Source organism: Thunnus thynnus, chromosome 1 (genome assembly GCF_963924715.1).
Source record: "Thunnus thynnus chromosome 1, fThuThy2.1, whole genome shotgun sequence".
Classification (NCBI taxonomy): Eukaryota; Metazoa; Chordata; class Actinopteri; order Scombriformes; family Scombridae; genus Thunnus; species Thunnus thynnus.
Genome location: NC_089517.1, coordinates 7,390,155 through 7,412,611, shown reverse-complemented (window position 1 = coordinate 7,412,611; position 22,457 = coordinate 7,390,155). Strand labels below are relative to the sequence as shown.

Sequence of the window (22,457 nt, the reverse complement as noted above, 5' to 3'; positions counted from 1 at the left end):
ACATGCCAATAGCGATATGCTCAGCGTTCGCTCCGGCGTGTTACAGGCTTCAGTTTGAGTTTAAAGGTTGTCAGTGACACCTTTCGCCTCGAAGCTGCCACAGCTACATTTTGTGGTACGGTAAATTACCAGCAAAGCACAGCCATGATGGTGTTGACTCGGTAACCAGCTTGTTGGTGTTGACAGTTAATCCATGAAGTACCGTGACCATATTATGGGAGATGAGCCCAGTGCTGCTAAATCCCAGCATACTTTCCCTCTGTACCTTTTCTAGAGATTAGTATTACGGTTAGCTCTATTTTTTGTTTGTTTGTTTGTTTGTTTGTTATTTTAAATGGGTAACTAAGCATCAGGAATGTTGCTGTTGGCTTGTGTTCTTATCTCAGATAACATATTAGACACTATGATTGGATAATATTTATTCATAACAAATGGTAGCCTGAAAACATGGGGCAAAGGCAGGAAGTATTCAAATTTCATCTGAGGTGGTGGAAAAGTGAAAGTTTTACTTTGTTAATCATATTCCCTTTTATGTAATATGTATTTATTTATGCATTTATACTTTTTGTACAATGTGTTAGCGTTCATTAGTTAAGCTTTATTAGGAAATCTCATTGAGATCAAGATCACTAAGAACAGATTACATATACACAAGATGACAATAAGACATTTAATTCACACAAAACAATCATTACACACACCCACAGAAGCACTAATTAAAACAATTACAAACGTCGATAAAGATATCAGCTGGTAAAATCTTACAGTCCCTCAGAGAAATACAGTAAGTGTCTCTAACATCGAGCTGTGATGCAAGTTATTCCAGTCGTAAGGTGCACAGCGCCAGAAACCAATCTTCCCCAGTTCAGCATAACTTTTAAAGCCAACCTCTCCTGTGATCTGGTGTCATGTGGTACATCCCAATTCCCTTATTTGATCGTTTGTCACTCTTCGATTCCTCATTTGACCCGAAGGCTGTTCCGGTCCACCATCATGAAGGCTGGTCCCAATGTGCTTATTTCTGCTCTGAGGAGCGAGGAGGGATCTCTGAGGAGCCCGGATACACAAGAGCAGCTTTCACAGAACTCTTTTATCAACATGCCCGCTTACTGGATATCAGTTATTGATTAGATGCTGCAGCTGATCGGACTGAACTGATGCATCACAACATGACCGAGTGGGAAGATTACAGATTAAACTCAAGTGTATCACTCCCAAGTCTTATGTTCTATTTGTTTTATGATTCAGCATGTAGTTAAAAATAGTTTTTTAAAGTAAAGTTTCTTCTTTTCATGATCTGTCATGCCATTAACTTTAATTAGGGGGTAAAATTAAAGTCAGGGAAAGTAGGAGAGGATCTGTCAGCAAGAAACACATTTTAAACACATTTATATTTTACATAATTAATCGTAATTTCTATTCAGTCATGTGAGGCTGAAAATTCCTGAGCGTCGGCTTTGATATGAGTTATATAATTTCCATTTTCCCTGTAACATTTAGCCTAATATATAATTTCCAGTGTTCAAGATACACCCTAATCATATTCTGGGTTATTAAATAATGAATTCACCAGCGGAATATCAATAAATACAGATGCAAATAATTAATAAATGATACAAACACATTCGGCCAGTAGAAATGGTGCATGTGTATCTGAGCAGGACACAGTGCACAGTATAAATACACAATGCGGGTCTTTATTCATGTGCAGGTGTTTGTCAAACATGTAACAGGCTACAGAGAAAAAAACACTGCTGCTCTGGCAGTGATGACTGTGCAGCTTTATTAGTATTAGCACAGTGCACATGTGTGCAGACACAAACGCCATCAAAAGTTGCTACAGCTGCTAAAGCCGACTGACAGCTGATCCAGCTGTAATCAGCTGCTGACATCATCAGAAACAGACGTCGCTTCACGTGATGCTTCAGAGGAAAGGACGTCTCATCTCTCGATTTATCAACATATTTCTCTGTTTCTGCTCTCCTTGCATTTACTCCTTGCATCTCTCATTGCATCTTCAATGGGAGGGACTTAGACACAAGGAAAAGATGCAAGTTAGGGAAACATTGGATGCAATTAAGGGAATTGCGATGCACTCATAGTTATTAGCTCTGATGCATATAGTGTAGGCATTGTTGGCAATGTGCTTAATCAAATCAAGGGTCTATAAGGTGAATGCTGTACAGATTGTAAAACCTTTGAGGCAAATTTGTGATATAGGGCTATGTAAATAAAATAAACTTGACTTGTGTGATAATGACCCCATATATACTTAAGTCACTTGATATATCAGATCGGGCAAATCGGATAGCTATTAGATATCAAAGAAGCGAAATGTGCATTCAAGACGCTTTAAAGATTGAAAGATTAAAGATTGAAATCTGACTGCTGAAGCAACCTCAGAGGATACTTAAGACAGATGATAAAAAAGTGTAAACACATCTGTGTTACACCAATGTAATGTTTACTCTTCCCAATTGTAACTATGTCAGCAAGTTATCTGTGGAAATACCTTCTCTCAGCCTGTCTCTCTCACAATACCTGTGATAACAGCAGCTGAGGTGACACTGAAATTAGCTGTTGATCTGAATGATCTGTGTGTGCGATAATACCTTGGTGTTGCTCATAGCCCAGAAATATGATCCATCCATGTGATTGTTAGATTATGGATGGTTATAGCCAGCTAGTTAAACTCTTATTGTTGTAACCACAGATGAAAACTGCTGAAGTGCACATTACTGTTCCTCAGGTTTACTAAACAGCCTTGCAAGGCAGCTGCAAGATCATGACATCATGCAAAAATTTATCTTGTCAGGCTTCAACTCATGCGTTTGCCTCCCAACCACCAGTGGTTCGGATCAATCAGCGTTCCACGAGGATTCTCGTGTGATCTCATGATCTTACGAATCCGGCTGCCTTACAAGGTAAGACGGTGATCAACAGATGGTTCATCCAATCACCTGCCAAGTATATTTTGAAAGCGCCTGCCCTTTTACAAACATTGCCCAAGGACGACATCTCAGATGGTTTTGTGTAACAAACCATCTGGCGCGTCAGATTACTGCACAATAGTTTAGTTGTCTTGTGCACAATCTTGTGACGCCTGTCACTATACATTATGTAGTCTCCATGTGACAACCGAAATCCTTCAATCCTTGATGTGACCGTACGCAACAGTGGAACAGCAAAGTCAGATCTCTAGCTGGATGCTATGAAGTTAATCTCCACTCCTTCTTTGTTGTTTCATTTTGTTGGTGATAAAAGTTTCAGCTGCTGGCATAAAATGAATCTTCTGCATCATGTCCAAGCGGTGCAAAAATGTCATTGGCTGTAATTAGTCGTAACAGAACAAATTCCAATTCCAATCTATAATAGGTTATAAAGCCACCAGAGTGAAAGTGAATGCAATTACAGTGTGACTGCGATATCATCAAAACAAAGACAATGGCTCCAGGCAGGACAAAGCAGGGCTAATTATATCAGGCTTCTGATGGAGATACAAAGGTGCTGAAGGCTCGTTCTTGCACCTTCTACGAACAGTTTGAGACAGCGATAAATAGACAGAGTTTAATTGCTCCACACTGAGGTTACTGTGCCAGTTTCCAGTCACGCAGCCGAGGATTTGAGCACGTAATATTGCAGATGACATTTCTGTGTGTGATAATGAGCCAGACTTTGGAAAGGAGCTTTAAGTGTATAATAAGTGTATATAATGCACCACTGCAGCGGTCAGTTTTAAACTTGCATTGTTCATAAGAGAGAATCTGAGGGCATAACAAAATATAAACAAAACAGCACAGTTCACTGCTGTCTTGTAAAAATAGAATAGATGAATCATTAAAGGAGGCTGCAATCTAGCTTCCTTCTGTGCAGTGAACTCTGTAGGGAGATACAATATGTGGTGTTATTATTAAAGCTGTAACTATTTATTGTGTGTGTGTGTGTGCATGCGCGCACCAGGATAGGTTGGATGACTCAGACATGCACTTTCTTCAAGCACATGTCTTACAGTGATTACAACCAACTTTAGCCAGACAGCCATCTTAGAATAAAATCCACTGACTAATCTTGAATGTCTGGAAAGATAAATCACAAGGCCTAAAATAAAAATAATGGTAAATAATAAACTTGATTCATACAGTATCTTTAATACATGAAATATTGCTCAAAGTGCTTCACCAATAAGAAACTATTTAGAAGAAAGAACTGAAAATCTGAACTGTGAAAAGATTTAAATACATTTAAAAGGAGACAAATAGGGGGGAAACTAACCTAAATTTTATAAATTGTATTAAATAGAGCAGAAGCGTACATAAGAAAACAACATTGGAGCAGTAAAACCATATCCTAGGTTATAGCAAAGGTAAAAAGAAGTTTTTAGCAGGCACTCCAAGTCCCTATAGGGTTTAAAAATGTCTAACTTTGGCAACTCAAAGGCTCCATTAACACCTTTCAACTTACTGGGCTGGCTTTTTTCTGATGAATGTGGTCACGCTGTACAGATTGCATTTACACCTGGCTGAGATCTGATCTCGATGCAAGCCTGACCACCTCCAAAGGTGGTCCAATGTGTCCTGAGTGCATTTACACTTTGCATTAACATGTGTTTTCTTTCTCCAGATAACCAGTGGTGGAAAGTAACTAAGTATATTTACTCAAGTACTGTACTTAAGTACAATTTACTTGAGTATTTCCATGTGATGCTACTTTATACTTCCACTCCACTACATTTCAGATGGAAATATTGTACTTTCTACTCCACTACATTTATTTAACAGCTTTAGTTACTTTTCAGATGAAGATTTGACACAATGGATAATATAACAAGCTTTAAAATACAGCAAATTGTAAACATGAAACCAGTGGTTTCCAACCTTTTTGGCTTTTGACATCTTACAAAAAGCAGTGTGTAGTCGGGGTCACATTTCACATGTCTATGAGTTGTTAACAGCTCCACCAAATAGTGATTTTCATCTAGACTTCTAACATGGTTTCATTCCAATAAATGTTCAACAGTAACACGCTGCTCTAACACTGATGCTTCAGTATTAATAATCTAATGATGTCATATGTAATAATATATCAGTCAGATGGACGAAATGAGTATTTTTACTTTAATATTTTAAGTACATTTTGCTGCTAATACTTATGTACTTTTACTTAAGTAGGATTTGTTTTTCATGCAGGACTTTTACTTGTAATGGAGAATTTTACATTGCTGTATTGGTACTTTTTATTTATAAAAAGGATCTGAGTACTTCCACCACTGCAGATAATGTATCCCGGTACAGATCACATTTTAATGCCAGGTGTAAAATGGGGTATATGTTAACAAAAAAAGATGTTTTTCATTTTTCTTATGCCAATAGTACATTTCCAAAGATGCTATAATCGCATTAAAAATTTCACACATAGAAGCTTTAAAAACCCCAACAGATGGTATGCGATGGTAAGGGAAAGAATTCCACAGTTTAGGTCCAAAACTGCAGAGGGCAGCTTCACTGTAGAGCTTCAATGCCAGAAATAGATCCTTTTACAGTAAAACCTCTCTATTGATCCTGGTCCCAAGAGACCATGACGCTCTGGTCCAATTATATGGATTTTAGGTGAGCCAGATGAGATCATGTTTCCCACATCCAACTGAAGGCACTTGTGTCTGGCCATTGTTCATCCACATTACCTTTAATTTGACAGCAGGGGGGCAATAGAGACACGTCTGTCCCTTTAAAAGATATCGCCCTCATGTACGATGAATAATTCAGATGGAATAATTCTGCAGAGGTTCCTGTGAGGTGGGACCAGTGTCTCGCCTCCTCCAGCAGTAGGACAGCCAGGAAGCTCATACATAAAAGATGAAAGGTTTGATAGCCTCCATTGGATTCAGTGGCTTGGACCGTGCCGCCGTAGAGTTTAGAGTCATAGCCTGGCTTAGCTGCTCGCTTGCCTGTGAACTGCCCACAGCCTCCCGGGCCTGTCTGCATGGGGCTTTCTCTGTAATATCTGTGCCATATGCAACCTGGCTCTGTTCTGCAGTCAGAGGGGGGGGAGGAGGTATAAATAGCAACAACATGGATGCAGGAGAGAATGAGACCTCACTGAAACCTCTCACTTTCTAGCCAATTCACTACTAACCTGCAGGAGTGGCACAGAAACAGCCTGCAGAGAAAATAGATTAAATGATTTGGTCACATTGTGCTGTTATATTTGTGTGTATCAAGACTCCTTAAATGTGTCATCATCTATTTCTCCTACTTAAACCACCTACTGTCTAATTTCACTGCAGCATCTGCAATTGTGAGCTATATTCGGATTTTTAATTTGCCATTTCCCTTTTTCCATTCTGTTACATGCAGCTTAGTCTCATTTCCACCATGAGAGAACAGACAGATCTATTTGAGTACAGCCAAACCTTCTCCCAGCCCAATCGCCTGACACAAACCTGATAACATTTCACCAGAACAGATCAAGGATTGGCATATTTTGTCTTTCTAAAACAGGAGTAACATGCACGTCGCTGATATGCTCAGAAGAAAGGAAACCTGTGGTGAGAAGTGGTTTTATCAGCCCGTCTTGTTAACCTTCTACCCTCCTCAGTTTACCCAAGGGTAAATCTGAAATACTAAAAAGACATGAGGGCCAAACCTTTTGGTTCAAGGCATTTGTCAAAGAACTCTATCTGTAAAGATACAGATATAACAAGCCATCAATTCAATCATGAACTCTATTCCTGCTGCAGAGTCGATGGATTAAAATCCTTGTTGGTACCAAAATGGGTTGCTGAGTGTTTGATTTGATTTATATACAGTTAGCACCGGGTTGACAAGAAATCTGTCAGCAGAACATTTGATGGCAGTTAAAACACTACAAAATCTATCAGGAGAAAACAGTCCTGTAACAGAACTTTGTGTCATATAGTAGCATAGAAGATGCAACAAAAATCATTAAGAGCTACAAAGCAGAAAGCTGCAGCCTCTCTAAAAGTTTATGCATTTGGCTTCCAGGTTTGGTTTTCTGGCAAAGCAGCATGTAAATTCTAAAGTGTTTAGCAGCTGATTTAAAAAGTTGTAGTTGTTGGATCTTTTTCACAGAGTAGAACTGTTATGCAGAGCTGGCCCAAGCTTAAACTTCACTGAAGCTTTACCTCTAAACACTACAGCAGGATTACTCAAATACAAGTCTTAGAGGCCACTTAATAAATATTCACTGCATCAAAGGTGCATTAAGGGTGCTTTACATGATGATATGTTAGCACAAAAACTCACATGAACAGCATTTCTGTATTAATGGTAGAAGTGACACCTTCATTGTGTAACCAAGTCGTTAAAGTTGAGCATAAACAGGTGCAGCGGTTGGACTGGCGGAGACACTGGGGTGAGTGTTCATTAACAAGTTCTTCACTGCATTCATGATTGACAATGTTTGGTTTTGATATTACAACTTCAACTGGGTCAGTTTTGTGGTTCTTATCACCATGTCTTTGGGATAGTTTTGTTCATAGTAGTCATTTTGTCATAGTGGTGTTTTGTGTTCCCACTCTTCATCATGGCCACTGTTTCATTGCAAATCAAGCACAATGGTCCCATGCTTCCCTCAGGCAAAACCAACCTTATATAACCAACCTTTCTTTTTTTTGTAACAGCTAGTTTTGAACAAGCCATTTTTACTTTATCAACTGGAGCTCCTTCATTCAACAACAACCTTGCTAACTGTGGCGACTAGAAGGCAGCTGAATGATGACAGCTGAGGTGATGTAATAGTGATGTGTCACTCATAAGCGGTCTAGGTCACATTGCAGTTAAATTTTGTTCCCGAACCAGAGCTCACCTATCGAGCATGTATACACTATAGACTGTTTCACACTTTCAAATGCACTCTTTGGTCAAAGAGTGCAACTCATCTAAACCCACTTAAGAGAGTACTATAAATTGTAAAGTTTCTTTCTTTAGTTTTTATAGGTGACTCTGACCACAGGCATGTTGACTCTATTGATATTGTTAGGGAACAATAAACAATGCCTGGGCCCTGTTTCAGAAAGAAAACTCTGAGTTTGTTAACCTTGAGATGAGGGAAACTCTGGGTTTTCAGTTCCAGAAAGAGGGCTAGCTTAAACTCTGCGTCAGTTACCATGGTAACTGTGAAGCTAACCTGCGTCATTAGCAGGTTTTCTTCAACAAACCTTGAGTTTCTCTCTGTCTCCTCCCTCTCACAGAGCCAACCACACTGTTTCATTACCTCATTCATTCAAACCGTATCAAAGCGTGTATCGAAGCACGTTAATTAGCGGAGGGTTACTGTCTGTCAGAATCAAAATCCTGGTTGGATATTAGTTTAGCTACTCAAGGACTTTCTAAAGTTACCACTTTTTTGTGCTTCAGTCACTTCTTTGAACGGCAGTTTTTGCTCTCACATTCAAATATTACACAGCATGATTTCAGCCTCAGCTCAGGATAAAACCTGTTTTTGCCTTCTTTTTGCGAGTGGAAGTTATTTTTTTTTATACATAACACTGTAACTGTGCACACAAGCTGTCAGTTTGTTAGAGCAGCTCCTGCACTGAAATGTTTATTGCACATAATGTGTAATCTCAGGTTATATTTGGAAAATCAGTATGAAGCTTTAGACACGTAGGATCAATGAATAATTATCTCTATCGCTCATGATGTGATTGGTCGCGCTGATGGAACATCAATCCTATAATATTGGAGATTATACGTTAATACTTCTGAGTGAGCAGGATGGAGCAGCATCACTGAATGCTGTTGAGCCAACATACAAATAGATGTCTAAAATTTTAAAATCTACTGTCTTTTAACCTCAAAGCCTTTTCAAGTGCAAATCACCAAACTCATTATTACTGGATCAGATTGTGAGCTTACAGTCACGTCTCTGTGTCTTTGATCTATATATTTTTTTAAATCTTTAACTATACTTTTTCATCTTCAGTCGCTGCCTCCTGCGTTTTGCCCCGTCAGATTAAAGCTGAACAAATATATTTAAAATGTAATGTAGCTACAGCCTGATACACAGTCAGATTCCACTTTATCATCATCAAGGAAATGTAAGTCTGGTAAATGATGAATTAATGGACAACACTGAATGAAACTTTATTGTGTTAACTTATTGACTCAGGCTCTTTTTTTTTTTTTAGATAAATGTGCACCGTCTGCTGTATTAAAATAGAGACGTTGCCTTTTATTTACCTGTTGCTATGGTGAATCGTAGTATCGGAGCTCCACTGATGATGGCTTTTTTCATGCACAACACGCACACACTTAATTCTGAGTGAACATACTCAGAGCGGATTGAATTGACTCTGATCAGCTGTTCTGGAATTGAAAACTTGGATTTTCTCATCTTGAGGTTAATCAACTCAGAGTTCAGGGTTAGACTCAGTGTTTGTTAAGCCTGCTTTATAAAACAGGTCTCTGTCATGTTTTGTTTTGTTTTGATTTTTTAAAAATTAATTATATCTTGTAAATGCTGGGTAATTGAAAGGGAGGCTATGCAGACATGCCACAGGTTTGTAAACACGGTGTTTACTGTGGTTGGACTTTAATTTAAAAAAAAAAAAACTATCCTGTAGCTAGTGAACAGAAGATACAACAAGGAAACACAAATTAGTGTTTAAAATCCCTCCAGTGAGTCATGGACACTTTTTTTTTTATTGCTTTTTAGTTGTTTTGGTGTGCCCTAGTCTCTAAATCCATTTTTACCATCCTTTTCCATTTTGTCAGTGGCTTGTGAAGCACTTTGAATTCCATTTGACTTGTTTGAAAGGTGCTCTATAACTACAGTTTGATTGATTGATTGATTGATTTTAACAGACTATTGAAATGTGCTGAACTGAAAAGCATCACAGCAAACCAGAAAACAACATAACTGAAAACAGCTGGTTAAAATTAGCTTTTTATTGTGCAAATGTACCAAGTATATCCGACTTCCCATCTGTAATTTAATAATTTCAGGCCCCCCGGTGGCCGACTATAGCGCTATTAAATAACTGTCCCACCTTCAAAATCCTAGCTCATTACCACTGTCTAATTAATGGATCCATGTTCCAATATTGAGGTGTCTACCATATTCCATCCAAGTCTGGGTGCAACATCTTGTCACATCATGCTAACAGAACAGGAGCGCAGGCAACAACTGTGTTTTCCTTTAAGTTGAGACAGAAAGGAAAACATACACCATTACAGATAATTAGGGGCCCTTTTATTCAGTGTATTCAGCAACAGTAATCATTGTAATCAGCAAGTAATCATCATGTCCTGCCTCAATTCAGGCTTGAAAACTTCAGGGAATCATTTCTCCCATCTGCAATTACAGACATGAGATCATTATTACAATTCCGAACACTTATGTAATCTAGACTCATGTATTGTCACAAGGAACTGTTATCTGTGTGTACGATCCACGTCTTTCTCTTGGAAAAAGGGTACCGGTAAAGTTCTAGCTAAGATCCTTTTCTACTGTCATGTGATTTACTTAAATGGTGCAACCTCAACTTGCTTCATCTATCTATATTTCATGTTGAGATTTTGTACCATACCCAGAACGCCGTTTGACAACAGAGTAGTGGTGAGAACCTGTTGCATTTACTTCTGGGTTTTAATGCGCAAGTGGAGCGAGTGAGAGTGATCTTGCTGTGATCTCGCCGTGAGAGTTGCTGCTTACTCGAAACCCAACCTGGTCTCAGGTATACTGTATTTTTGATCCTGTGAGTGTAGACATTGGTGTCTGTGTTTCTTCCTCTATGATTGACTTCTAGCCTGTGTGTGCTTTCTATATGTGCAAAATAAGGGACTGACAGAAAATACTTATATTTACAGTGGATGTAAAATAAATTACCTTTTGCAAGTGTTCAAGGGAATGTATTGTGCACACTTCCAGGTCTATATTTTTATTTTCTCTCTACTCTACTCTACTGGAATATCTGCATGATTTACAGTTCAAAAAACTCCTTTTTTTATCTTACACTGGTCCTTTATGCAGCCCCTCAGTTCATCCTCTGTCTGAAACAGGCTGTTTTAGCTCCTGTCTCTTTAGAGACCTGCCTGATGAGCCCACTCTGTTCTGATTGGTTAGCTTCGAGAGGCTACAGAAACAAACAATAGTAGTTGGATTTTGCTTCTTTACTCGAAATATAAACTTCTCAAATATATCCGTATATCTTCAAGCCTGAATCAGATCAGAAATATGTGAGTGGACAACGCAAACAGCACATGGAACAACCAAGGCAACAACCTTAGCAACAAAGGCTATAGACAGGATGGGTGTTTGTGGACATGCACGGACAAGCTGATGTCATCACGAAGAGGAAGTAGAGGTAACTTCGCAAATGAAAGTGTTCAGAGCAGGATGAAGACCTGGCTTTTGACTTGCAGCAAGCATTTTTACATATGTCCACCTCAAGTTTTGGAACTTTGACCATGTTTAACATAGACATCCGACATCATGATAGTAAAAAATAACAGATAATCACAGAAAACATAATACGTCCCCTTTAGAATTACTAAAGATGGCTTTCCTTTTAGAATTAGCAGTGGAAGCAGTGAGCATGCTCTAAACATCTACAGGGGGTACACAGAATGAGGTACACACAAGGTAATATTCTACATTTTTATTATGTTAACTAATCCTATGAATAGACCAAAACTAACAATCCTGTTTAGTATTGCCTGTTTAGCCAAAGCCTGATATAGCTTTTCCTTTGTGCCATACAGCTCCGTTGTTGTCCACACACAATATAAAATACATTAATAAGCCAAAACATGGCACTGATATGTTCCTTCATTACCATAAACATGAGCAAAATTGTTTAACTTGACTCAATTCCACATGCACCTGTGATTTATACCCATGTGCACACCAAATGTTTATTAATCAACGGCTGAAAATAATCCCTGAAAAATGCATTATATACTCCTGTTTGAGTTACATTTGCTATAATGCTAAGACATAGTTGGTTTTGGACTTTTCATGGGATTTGTTGACAATAAGAAAAATATAGAATAACGCATGCCCCATCTTTTACATTTGAAGAATAACAAAATTAAGTAAATCATCTCCATTGTAAACATCGCTACAAAAGTATCTCATTCCCTCCTACAGTATACTTTCACAGAGGCAGTATGCAGTTTGTTTGTTCGCCATGTTTTTCCAGTGTTTTCTCTTTGAAACATTAAATAAGTCTGCTATTTGTTTGGCCAATGTTCCTGCAGTTTGGGCCCTTTGTTGATTTATATTACTCTAAAAAAACATATTTTCTATTAGACCTACTTCGCAATCAACCTAATATGATTGACCTTTGCAATGGTATTGGTAGTTATGATTCAGAGTGGTTACATTATTTTGTCTACTCGCTGTAGTTACGGCCAGGGTTTGTGGAAGGTGTTGTGTGGTTACACAGCAGCTGGTCACAACCTGGTTTCTGCTGTTAATAAAGTGTTTGCTGCATTCTAGGCTGCTTGTTTGAGAGACCTTCATTTTTTTTTTCTTTTCAATTGTGAGTAACTGCAGAAATTGAGTGATTCAAAATTGCCAGTTTTATTTGTTCATAACAAACCTATTTCAGCTTTCACAACATATATATATGTGTTCCTACAATGCACAATACAAAAGCCCAACGGAAGAACCAGCTGCAGCTAACTTGTGAACTGATCAAGAAAAGATGCTGGACAGGAGACAACTGCAGGGTTTCCTCCAGTGTGCTGCAAACCCAGCAGCCTGCCAGGCCTAAATTGACTCTGCACCGGGCCTAAGCATTGGGGAATGTTTTTTTTTTTTTTTTCTTTAATGTATTTTTTAAGATGTTTTTTAGACTAAAATTAGATTACAAGTTACAAAATTAATTACAAGTAGCATAGCTCCTTAAAGGAATAGCTCAGTGCGTAGGTTGTGTGCGTAGCAAGTGTGCAATTGAGGGAGAGAGAGAGAGAGAGCATGTGTGAGAGTCCGTATGAAATTAGCAGTATAGCTGTGAATGTAGTAGTGCACTGTGTGTACAGTTAAAGCTATTTGTCGGTGAATAAATGCTACAACTCCTCAAGATCCAAGCCAAGGTCCCGTGTCTTACTTGCCACCCAGCTGAAGTGACGGAGGTTAGCGCCGAACTTAGCGACAACTCCAGCACAGGATCACTTAACTCACTTAAGGTAGACCAGCTAATTTTAGTGACAAGCGTAGCAACCCCCTGCGAAACAATTTTTCTGGCAGAAGCCCTGCTCTGTGATGACCTCTGTATTATTACTAAACCCTGTGTGGCATAGTGGATAATCTGAAAAGAAGTTCTAGTCTTCAATTTGTGACTAGCGTAACTGTGCAATCCAACAGTTTGCACGGTCAGCTGAGGAGAGTTAGGGTAAAGATATTCTGAACTAAGAACTGACTTTCCTGATATTCATCCAGGTCATAGTTTCACTGATGTAAACCTTGACATTTCATAATTTAGGAATCAGGTCTCAGACTTGGAAACTGATATCACAGATAGAACACATGGCTTATAATTGGGAACAGGTCAAAAGCTTAAAGGACCAGTTTGTAGAATTTAGTGGCATCTAGTCTCAGAGAACCTACTGTAACTGCAAAACTCCCGAAAAATGCGAAAGGCCCTCTCTAGAGCCACTGTTTGGTTTGTCCGTTCTGGGCTACTGTAGAAACATGGCGGTTCAACATGGCGGATTCCATGGAAGAAGACCTGCTCTCTCTGTAGATATAAAGAGCTCATTCTAAGGTAGCGAAAACACAACAATTCTTATTTACAAGTGATTATACACTAATTAAAACACACTTATGAATATTATATTCTATTTCTGCCAAGTCCGTTCTGCTAGATGCCCAGGATTCAGTCAGTGGAACCAGAATATTTTGATCATCCTTAACGCCAGCTTTAGCACAAGTACAGTGCTGAGTTGCTAGGGGAGGCATCATTTTCAAACATTATGTTTAGCCATCAGTAGTTCAGCAAATCCTGTATAACATAGGAGTCACTGGGGTTAATTTGTTTAACTCCCACATTCTTTCAGTCAATCAGCCTTACAAATCAATAGGTTGTTCGTGTGAAGAAACTACAGAGAGCAATCATCTAGTAACTCTTTGTTCAATATACACTGCTCTTAATTTGGATTTGGATATTTTTCAGCACTTCTTGTTTGGGGGTCAGTTTCACATTTTGTGATGCTAAAATAGAAGGAGCCACAGGTGGTTACAGGTGACCTCCAAAGCTCATTAATCAACACTTTACATCTCTTTTGTTTCATTCATACAAAAACCTAAGTGTGAAAACAACAAGTTGTGCTTTACACATACCGTGAACCCATTTTTACACTTCTGTTTTTGTACAGATTAAACAAAGAGATATATTATGTTAATTAATAAGTACCTTGTGGCTGTAGCTTCATTGTATTTAACAGGCAACATAAGAGTGGTATCAATATAATCTAACTCTCGACAAGAAAGTGAAAAACCATAAAATGCAATTTACAATTTAAAACAAACTCTTCATCTGTTAATGATTTCCCACATTTCCAACAATGGCTTTTGACAGCATGAATCTGTGGCTTTCGACTGTCAGATTTCTATACTGTATGTAAAGCCAGCAATCATAATGGCAATCAAATAGCCAAAGATTCAATTAAACAAAAGATTTCACCCCTATTGCTTTAAGCTCAAGATCTACTGTTTGTGTTGTTGCTGCATTGGTCCATTTTCTGCTATGAGTGTATTAATTTGTCTGTTTCCTCTTTTACAATGAAATCTCCTAATATGGTTTTTATACACCAGTGCAAAGAGTCAGAACTAGAAAAATCCCTCACTCTGATTCTGACGGACTGACACCAAAACTTGACATCTTGTTTTAGATTACTGAAATGTCTGCAATTAAATTAAATTTGGCCAGTTATTGACAAGAAAAAGATGCACCTAGAAAAGCAATGTGCATCAGCTATAGCTCTTCATTGGACAGTGCTGAGGTGTTCCAGTTTGGATTTCTGCTCTAAAGGAGGCTGGAAAAAAAAGTTTTGATTGGAATCGACAGGAGGGTCGATTAAATGTTAATTAAGGACTCTTTCAGTCCTAAAACCAGACTGCAGAGTTGTTATATGTTAAGGATAATTGGCCTAAGAGGCTGATAGGAGGCATGTTTATAGATCTCGGGGATAGGGATATCAGGATCAAGGCTGCATTTGTTGTTACCATTTAACTGTTTAACATTAATGATTTAGAGAGTCAATGAGAAACAGAGGGATCTATACTGACCAGACAGATTCACAGATAACTGGGTTTCCTGCGTGTTTTATAACTTGTGCACTGTGTTCATTTTAACAGGATTCATGTAATTAAAAAAAAAAAAAAAACAAGTAAATAAACTATTATAATGGACTGTTTTGGCTCTAATTGAGAAAACACAATGAAATAATTGCTTGAAATTGTCAGCATGTTGTAATGATGCAAAGCAAAGAGCAATTTCAAATTAAAAAAAGATATGAAACAAATGAGGAATATTGCTTGATTCTTATCATACTTTTACTGTGGTCATGTGACAATTAGCCAAACCAAAGTTCATACAGCTTATGTTATCATGTCAGTATACTAATACACAATATACGCCATCTGGATCTTAACCGACCATTATTACATTCTTTCCTGGTCATGTGACTAAAATACCATTCAAGTATTCCATCTCTGCCGTAACAAGACAAGACTCAAAAACTAAAATTGTTGGATGTATGAGAAAACTTTGCTTTTCTGAGATCTTTACTAGCAGTGGGGGAAAAAAAACGTAAAAGTTTGTCCAGATTGTGGCATCAGAAGAAAGGTTGTGCTGTTTCTTAAATTAAACTCTACATTGTCAGACTTGGTTGCTCAAAGGGTTTCTTTCAACTTTTATTGGTGAGACCTGGAGGTCGGTCCAGAACGGACCCGTGAAAAAAAATAATAATTCGGAACAAATAATTGAATTCGATATGAAAAGGACGGAAAGACAGTCAGACTCCAAAATGCAGTTGACCTGAACAGAACCAAATGGAGACAGAATACCAAAACTGTCCAAAACTGTGCAATTACTGTCCAATATATGTCAGTTTTCCCTGTAATGTATAGTTCACACTCTACCAGTCCAAAACATATGACGCACCTGATAGCTAGTAGAGTAAAGTAGAGATAAATCGGCAGATATTATCTTATCACAGACACATCGTTATCTGCATATATTGTATGTTGGCCGATAAGTAAAAGGAAATTGCAGTACAGAAATGCCAAAGATATCTTTGACGACTGAAGTGTTGCTATCTACCAGAGAGCGCTGACGAGTTTATTTTCCATCTGCAAAATTTCCCACTCAGTGCACATATAAGTCACAATTCTTTAACAAGACAATTCAAGAGGAAAAATGGTTGTTCATGTCATGTATTCATAAAAATCATTAGCCTCAAAAATCCAGAATCCACTCAGGTATTATTGACACAAAGACCCAAAACCAGCAGCAATATAATGGGACCAGAACCAATTAAGCCTAACTATGATTTGGACTTGTCATTAGGCTCTTAGATTTGGTGCTTTGAGCTGAATAAAAGCAAGGTCACATCTCCATGGTAATATTTAGTTCTTGAGATACTTTATAAAATGCCATATTTTCAAGAACTAAGCATTTTTTCAGCTGTCTAATAAAAAAAAAGCCTTGTATGATTGCAGTGCCAGCATCTGTTTGACATTGTTGTGATATTTCACTCTGAATCAATAGTGCCAGTCCAACAGACCTAACATATATACTCACGAGGGTGATACCAAAATATAAACTAATAATCACCATTAGAAGAATTTTAAATCTAAATCAACAGTGACACAGAAGGGGGTCTGAGTAATGAGGCTGACAATCTGGGTTCCAATGTAGGATGAGAAACTAGGTCAGCCTCTGTCTGGACAAACTAACTTTATTCAATACATCACAGGAGTTCTCACAATGCAAGCGATCCTGTTGACAAAAAAGTATAACAAATACGTGCAAATATCTTAGCAATTAGCTGAGCTTTGTTCCCCCCGTTATCAGCGCACAGCGGGAGAACATTAGCATTTTTCATTGTTTTTATCGCAAGGTCGGATCACATCCAGATAAGGACCTTTTAGTGAAGGCTGTGCTTATCCGCCTTTCTTAAACTGGCTGAAAAGAGATACTGAGATGTATTTGTTCAAAGCATCTGCTATTTGTGTATCACTGGCTAACTGGGAGACCGGAGGGACTGGTCCGAATGTCCGGCCAAAGACGCTGCCAGAGCTCTCTTTTCTCTCAGTGCTATCAACACTAATTGGAGCACCAAATTGCCCCTTTTTTTCCAGCCATTTCACCAGCATTACAATATGTTCCTCCACAATTTATGCAATGAAACAGATGAAATATGATATCGAGCTCAGCGCACAACATGATTGCATACAGCATACATAAATCATCTTGAATAACCACTGACCCAGTCAGCCACAGTGGCTCCTGCACGGCTCCTATTAGACAGTAAATCACTGGACTGTTTGTTACTGTAACCTATTAGAACATCAAACTCTCCATTTTTTTTAAAAGACCCTGGTAGTTGCTGCAACTTTGGCTGCCGTTGCTCTGTCAAGCCATCTGTGTTACAGGGCCATGAAAGCAGTGCAATGGTGGGCGATGTGTTAAATAGGTCATAACACAAGCATCCTCTCCAACACTCGCAGGTCCAGTTTTCCCACTTTGGATTAGCCACCTGTTTCCCACACTATCTGCTACATTGGATGCTGCTCCTTGACCCTGGGAGCCTCTAAACCGTAGGGAGAGCAACTTGGATGCTTGGAGTGTGGGAGTGAGTGTATGTGTGTGTGTGTGTGTGTGTGTGCGTGTATCAAGTAAAAAGTGAGGTTGTGTATCCCGCATGGCCGCCAGCCCTGAATCTTGGACAGCTCCACTTCGGCAGAGTTGGCCGAGCTGCCTTGCCTTCATTCATACGGAGCCAGTGGCTCACCATGCCAAGCACTCTAGAAAATAAAACCACACACATGCAAACACACACAATACACTACCACTCTGCTGATAGGTGTTTCAGCACACAATGCTGCTTATTTTGGATTCAAGCTACTGGTGTTTTTGCCAGTATCTTTTAATATGAATATTTTCAAGTAGAAAAAAAACCTCAGTGTTTTCCTCCAAAACTGTCTTTTTGTTCAGGTGGGAACAGCCTTTGAAGCAGCATTCAATCTATCATGGGACAATCAAACTCTCCAATGAAAACTCAGTGTGAAACTCGTACATACTGCCTTCAAATATTTAGACATTGAACAAGAAATTAAACACATTTTCCATTGCAGGTTTTTCTGACAGTTTTTTGTATAACTGCAACCAAGCAGGAAACAAGACACACAGAAACACACTTATCACTGAACAAAATCAAACTCCTTCTCATTCAGTCCCTCTAAAAGCTCTCTCTCTCTCTCCTTTCACTGCTGTGTATCTCCCCTTTTCCTCTTTATACTTCTGCTCTCTAACAATTCAGTCTCTGCTTAAAGCTGGGGGCACTACAGGAAGAAGGGAAGGAGCTGTGCCAAATATTGAGAGCCCTTTTCAGAGTGCAGGGATGCAAGTGAGCAAAGTTGTCCTCTGACACTCATCTCAAACCAACCCCAACAGGATTAACGATATCATCAAGTTTCATACTTTATGGCCCCATTTGTTTCCTATCACTGCTATGATTCAATTAGGCTTCACATTTTCTGTAATTATGAGATCGTTGAGTCTGATTTCCTTTTGTTTTGAGGCTCCAAATATTCTGGCCACATACTGTGTGCCCCTTAAGAGTCCTCACTGTAGCACACCTGATATCCATTAACCACTGGTTGTTAGGATTACTCAACACTTAGATGTTATTGAAAACAATCAAAGTGGTGAAGAAATCACACACAGACAGCGCGCTCAAGTGTGTCCAGATAGAGCCGGAGCATCTGCTGTCTGGGACAAATTAAATGTGGAGTAATTATGAGAGGAGGCTCCCCGGAGTGTTCTGTCTCAGCATCCCCGCTAATACTGTGACACCAAAAGGTGTGGCGCTGTGTGGCTTTGCTCACACTAACTAATGAAACAAAGAGCATGTGTGTGTGCGTGCATGTATGTGCGCGCAGCCATGAAACACAAGACAAAGACATCCCTGAACTTGAGTAGCGCGACTAATGAGGAGGAAATTGACGGCGTGCGTGCCTTACCTCGAAAAAGGAAGGCTTTGCTGCTGTTGTGAAGCCCCGCCACTTGGGTAATTCCATAGGTGGCATTTGCCAGGTCAAGTTCATTGATGATATCAATCTGGTATTCTTGATCTGACCCGAAAGCCAAAGCTGGTGAAGAGAAATGAAGGTTAGAGGATGTTGAAGCTGTGGGGTTTTACAGCTTGTTGTGGCAGAGAGGATTAAACCTGGCAGGGTTTTAACTAAAAAAATACTAATTTATAAAGAGACAAACTCGCTGCGTGCATTCCACAGTTTAAAATGGCTGGTTGTGGAAAAAGTCTCGCAGTTTTAATTTATACGCAGGGTATTGCTGAGATGCTGCCCACTAAAATGCACCGTGTTTGCCCGCAGCCAACACCTGTGTTCTCCAGGGCTGTAGGTGCACTGTGCGGAGACCTTAAGGTAAGTGGTGTCATCTTTTTTTTTGAGCTTATCTGCATCCTGGTTTTATTACAAAGAATTGCTCTAAAAACTGCAGGTGATTACAAAAACAATACGCTGCAGTCTAAATACACTATAAAAAAAATCTGAAATGCTTGCGCGCAAGATGCGAAACGAGGAGCGTAAAAATGTTAAGAAGCTTTTGTCACTCTCAATAAAATTCCTCATCGCGATCAAAGAGTGCCACACGCCTTGTACTTACCTGGTTTGGTAAAAAAGAAAAAGGATAACAAAGCCACGTAAATATCCATTTGTGCTGGAGTTGCGCTGTACAGAGTCCTCAGCCGTGCGCTCCGCTGTGTATCCACACTAACCCACTCTGGTCCGTCTGGCGTTGTGCGCCTTTCTCACCTCGCCTGGATGAGGAGGAACGGAGGAACGGTCCACAACACATGAGCAGGGGTTCCCTCAATGCGAAACTATGTCGTTTTATAACGCGGCAATGCGTTTAATCCGCCACTTCTGTCATCAACAGTGACAGATGTCCGCGTTTATTCAGAATCTAAATTAAACCGGAATGCAGACGGAGAATATCAGGATGTTTTCAATCATCAATCTGTTAAGTTCCCCCCGTTCAGACCACAGAAACCTCCAATTTTGGAGGTGAGAAAAGGGCTTTTCAAAGAAAAGTCGGTGAGAGGAGGATATGGGAATTCTCTGTAATAGATAGGTAGGCTCACTTGTCACAGCGTAGACTATTCAAAGGATTTCCAGTCTCACGTAAATTAACATCACTGCAGCTGACAAAGTAGAACATATATTATTAACTGTATGAAGATACTGCAGCCTGCAGAATGTATGTTTGCTCTGTGTGAAGGGTTTTTTTATCCTAGCAGTAGCACACACAAAAACAGAGTCATTGTTTCACACAGCATCTCCTCATCACCTCCTCCAACTCCTGAATCGACCCCCCCTCAACCCCCACACCCCCTCCTTGCCTCAGAGAATCCCCGGGATTTATAAGCACTGCTGCTCCAGTCCTCTTTCCTCTGGGGTCTGTCCTTATTGAGACCCATTAATCATACCCTTCTCCTGCCTCCCTCTAATTTGTGTACATTGTCAGGTTGTCTGGGTTACCTGCATCAACACAAACCGGTGAGGGAGAGAACAGTATCTGCTTAGTGATTATGGCAGTGACACAGTAGTGTGCACTGCCTGCTCCGCCTGTGCAAGTGTGTTCTACGCCAGTGATGGTGTAATATCTGCTTTGGGATGCAGGTCACTGTTCCACTCTCTCAAATTAAACTGTAAACAATAGCAGCATCCACAAAAACTATCCACTGATCCAGAACTGAAAAAATCTTCAAGGCAAAAAAACACATTATTTGAAATTACAGGTTGCAGAGCAGCGACGAATAAGGGAGGGAAGGAGAATTTAAATTGTTTTTGGACAGGCGGTGAGGTTTACAAGCAACATAATTTCTGCCTTTCAGGATTTTAATAAGTAAAAACAGAAGCAATTAAGCCGCCCGAAATTTAGTTGTCTTGTTCATGACACTTTCTCTCCATTTCTTCATAAACATCAAAATCATTTGTGAAATTATCTACAGAAGCACAGCAGATGTGCGTGAAGGCTCCTGTTTCGAAAAAACAAAGAAAAAAAACTGTGAAAAAGTTAAATGAATACAGATTTTAATTCATCATAATTCAATGACAGTTCTTGTCAGTTCATAATTTCTGCAAACATTACTGTGCTGACACTTCTCCTTCCAGGAATGCTGATTTGTAGGTAAAAAGACATAGAAGTCTGGTTAAAAGGGTCTAAAAGTTGAAAAGTAGGTTGTTTTTTTAATATATTTAGATTTCATATATAACTCTACTTTATGTAACCTAGATTCAGGTGACAGAGTGTGTTTCCTCTTATTCACTTGAACCCATCTGATTTTGCCATAACCTCTGTCAACCAGTCATCGTGTTGCTGTCAGAATGTAAAAAAAAAAAAAAAAAATTCTGGGCCTCTGTCTGCTGTCATTTCAATTGTTTGATTCACACGACCTACGCCCGGCCCTCCACCTTCAGTTTGAGACTGTTTTCATAAGAAAAAAACTACAATTTGAAGTCATTTGTTTGATCTTGAAGTGTAGGAGTTAATGTTTCCCTGATAAGGACATCTTGTGGCCAGGTGAATAATGACTGTACCCTCTCAGAGGCAAAGGCGTAAGTGGCGTGATGTTATATCACAGTGTGTTGTCAAATATAATGGCTGCCTTGATTATGTTCACAGGCAATGTTTTTTTTAGAATGCATTAAGCGGTACATTAATCCATCGTACTGAAATCAGAGGGAGGGGTTCAGGGTGGATGGCGTGCAAGACGCAGGACTCTGACACCAGAGATCCGGGTTCTGATCCTGAGTCCTGCGTGTGGTTAGGTTCAGGCATTTAGTTAAGGTCAGTGAAAGACTGTGGTTTTGGTTAAATGTTAATAAATATGTTGTGTCTCATGCTTCAAGTCACTGCAGACTATTTTCTGTATTAAAACAAGATGATGATCCTTCCCTAACCTTAACTATGTGCTGTCAGGGCCTATAACCATAAAATTGCTGTAGTTACTATACAAGCAGACATCGTTCTGCATGATTGGATATTTTGGCGGAAAAAATAATGAAATATATTGTCACTGAACATTTCACTTATACATTTAGTATCAACATCTTTGCAACTTGCCAAATACATTAATTACCAACCTTTTCTAATTATGATGAGAGAAAACGTAACTCAGCCAGCATTACGTTTCCTGCAAAACATATTGGCTGTATATGAAAGTTATTTCTAGGAGACA

General features: G+C 39.2%; 1 protein-coding gene across 1 annotated transcript in view; it reads right to left on the bottom strand.

The window, feature by feature from the left end:
• The window catches only part of LOC137168899 (protein kinase C-binding protein NELL1-like), a 280,046-nt gene extending 259,955 nt beyond the window's left edge, over positions 1–20,091 (bottom strand). Inside the window, exons 1-2 of the mRNA XM_067571791.1 lie at positions 19,880–20,091; positions 19,216–19,344 (exon numbers count right to left, since the gene is read on the bottom strand). Of these exons, the coding sequence (XP_067427892.1) occupies positions 19,216–19,344; positions 19,880–19,928 (178 nt within the window). The 5' untranslated portion in view covers positions 19,929–20,091. The remainder of the gene's footprint in view (positions 1–19,215; positions 19,345–19,879) is intronic.
• Between the last annotated feature and the right edge of the window lie 2,366 nt (positions 20,092–22,457).